The sequence below is a fragment of the Solanum tuberosum genome, unplaced genomic scaffold (genome assembly GCF_000226075.1).
Source record: "Solanum tuberosum cultivar DM 1-3 516 R44 unplaced genomic scaffold, SolTub_3.0 scf00243, whole genome shotgun sequence".
Classification (NCBI taxonomy): Eukaryota; Viridiplantae; Streptophyta; class Magnoliopsida; order Solanales; family Solanaceae; genus Solanum; species Solanum tuberosum.
Window position 1 is genome coordinate 398,498 of NW_006239166.1, and position 907 is coordinate 399,404.

The 907-nt window shown below is 32.2% G+C and overlaps 1 protein-coding gene across 1 annotated transcript in view; it reads right to left on the minus strand.

The window, feature by feature from the left end:
* The window catches only part of LOC102605115 (uncharacterized), a 2,460-nt gene extending 2,240 nt beyond the window's left edge, over positions 1–220 (minus strand). The window contains exon 1 of the mRNA XM_006357220.2: positions 7–220. Coding sequence (XP_006357282.1) covers positions 7–86 — 80 coding nt within the window. The 5' untranslated portion in view covers positions 87–220. The remainder of the gene's footprint in view (positions 1–6) is intronic.
* Positions 221–907: the final 687 nt, after the last annotated feature.

The following is a 907-nucleotide window of genomic DNA, read 5'->3' on the forward strand; positions in this document are numbered from 1 at the left end:
AGTTGCCTGATCATACTTTTGTTCTGCAAGACTATGGGCTGAAACTGTGAATAAACTTGTCTAGCCTCCAAAATTTTCTTTACCATCCAACAAGCTTGTTGGGAAATGATCACTTCTTGGAAAGGAGTTCTTTTAATATAGTAAGAGTGCACCCACTTAATCCACAGCTTATCCTGTTTATGCTCTAGGTCCCAACAATGTTTAGCAATAGCAGCCTTATTCCATGGACCATGAGTGAAGATTAATCAAGTTGAGGCCACCTACTGATTTTGGAGAACAAACTCTTTCCCAAGCCACCAAAGCTTTCTTGGTGATAGTATTAGTGCCCGACCATACGTAACTTCTACAATGCGCATCAATGAGCTTAATCACCTTAGAAGGAATAATAAACAATTGAGCCCAATAGGCTTGAATACCAAATAGAACTGATTGAACAAGCCGCATTCTTCCACAATATTAATCTTATTACAAGGCAACTTTTTTAAAAGGAAAGGAAAGATTTAGGTAATATTTTAAATTTTATATTATTTGATTGATACGTGAAATTAGCATGTAAATTCAAATATAAAATTTTCGACATATTTTTTGCATTTCTAGATCGAAATTTATACAGAATTCAAACATGAATTTTTACATAAACTTTATAAAGAATCTATACAAATACCTAACATGACCTCTATATAGTTATATACATATATTGCATACAAAATTTATACAAATTTATTTTCTAGTGTATGAACATTATATATTCTGGCCTCACTTGAATCTTGATGTACCGACAATCTTGCACAGAGTACAAATTGTTGTAAAAAATCAAAAAATTGAAATCGTGAGCCAAGATTTGAAGTCGTGGATTACTTTTATCGACCCAAAAAAGAGTACTGAATTTAATTTGTATACGTTTTGT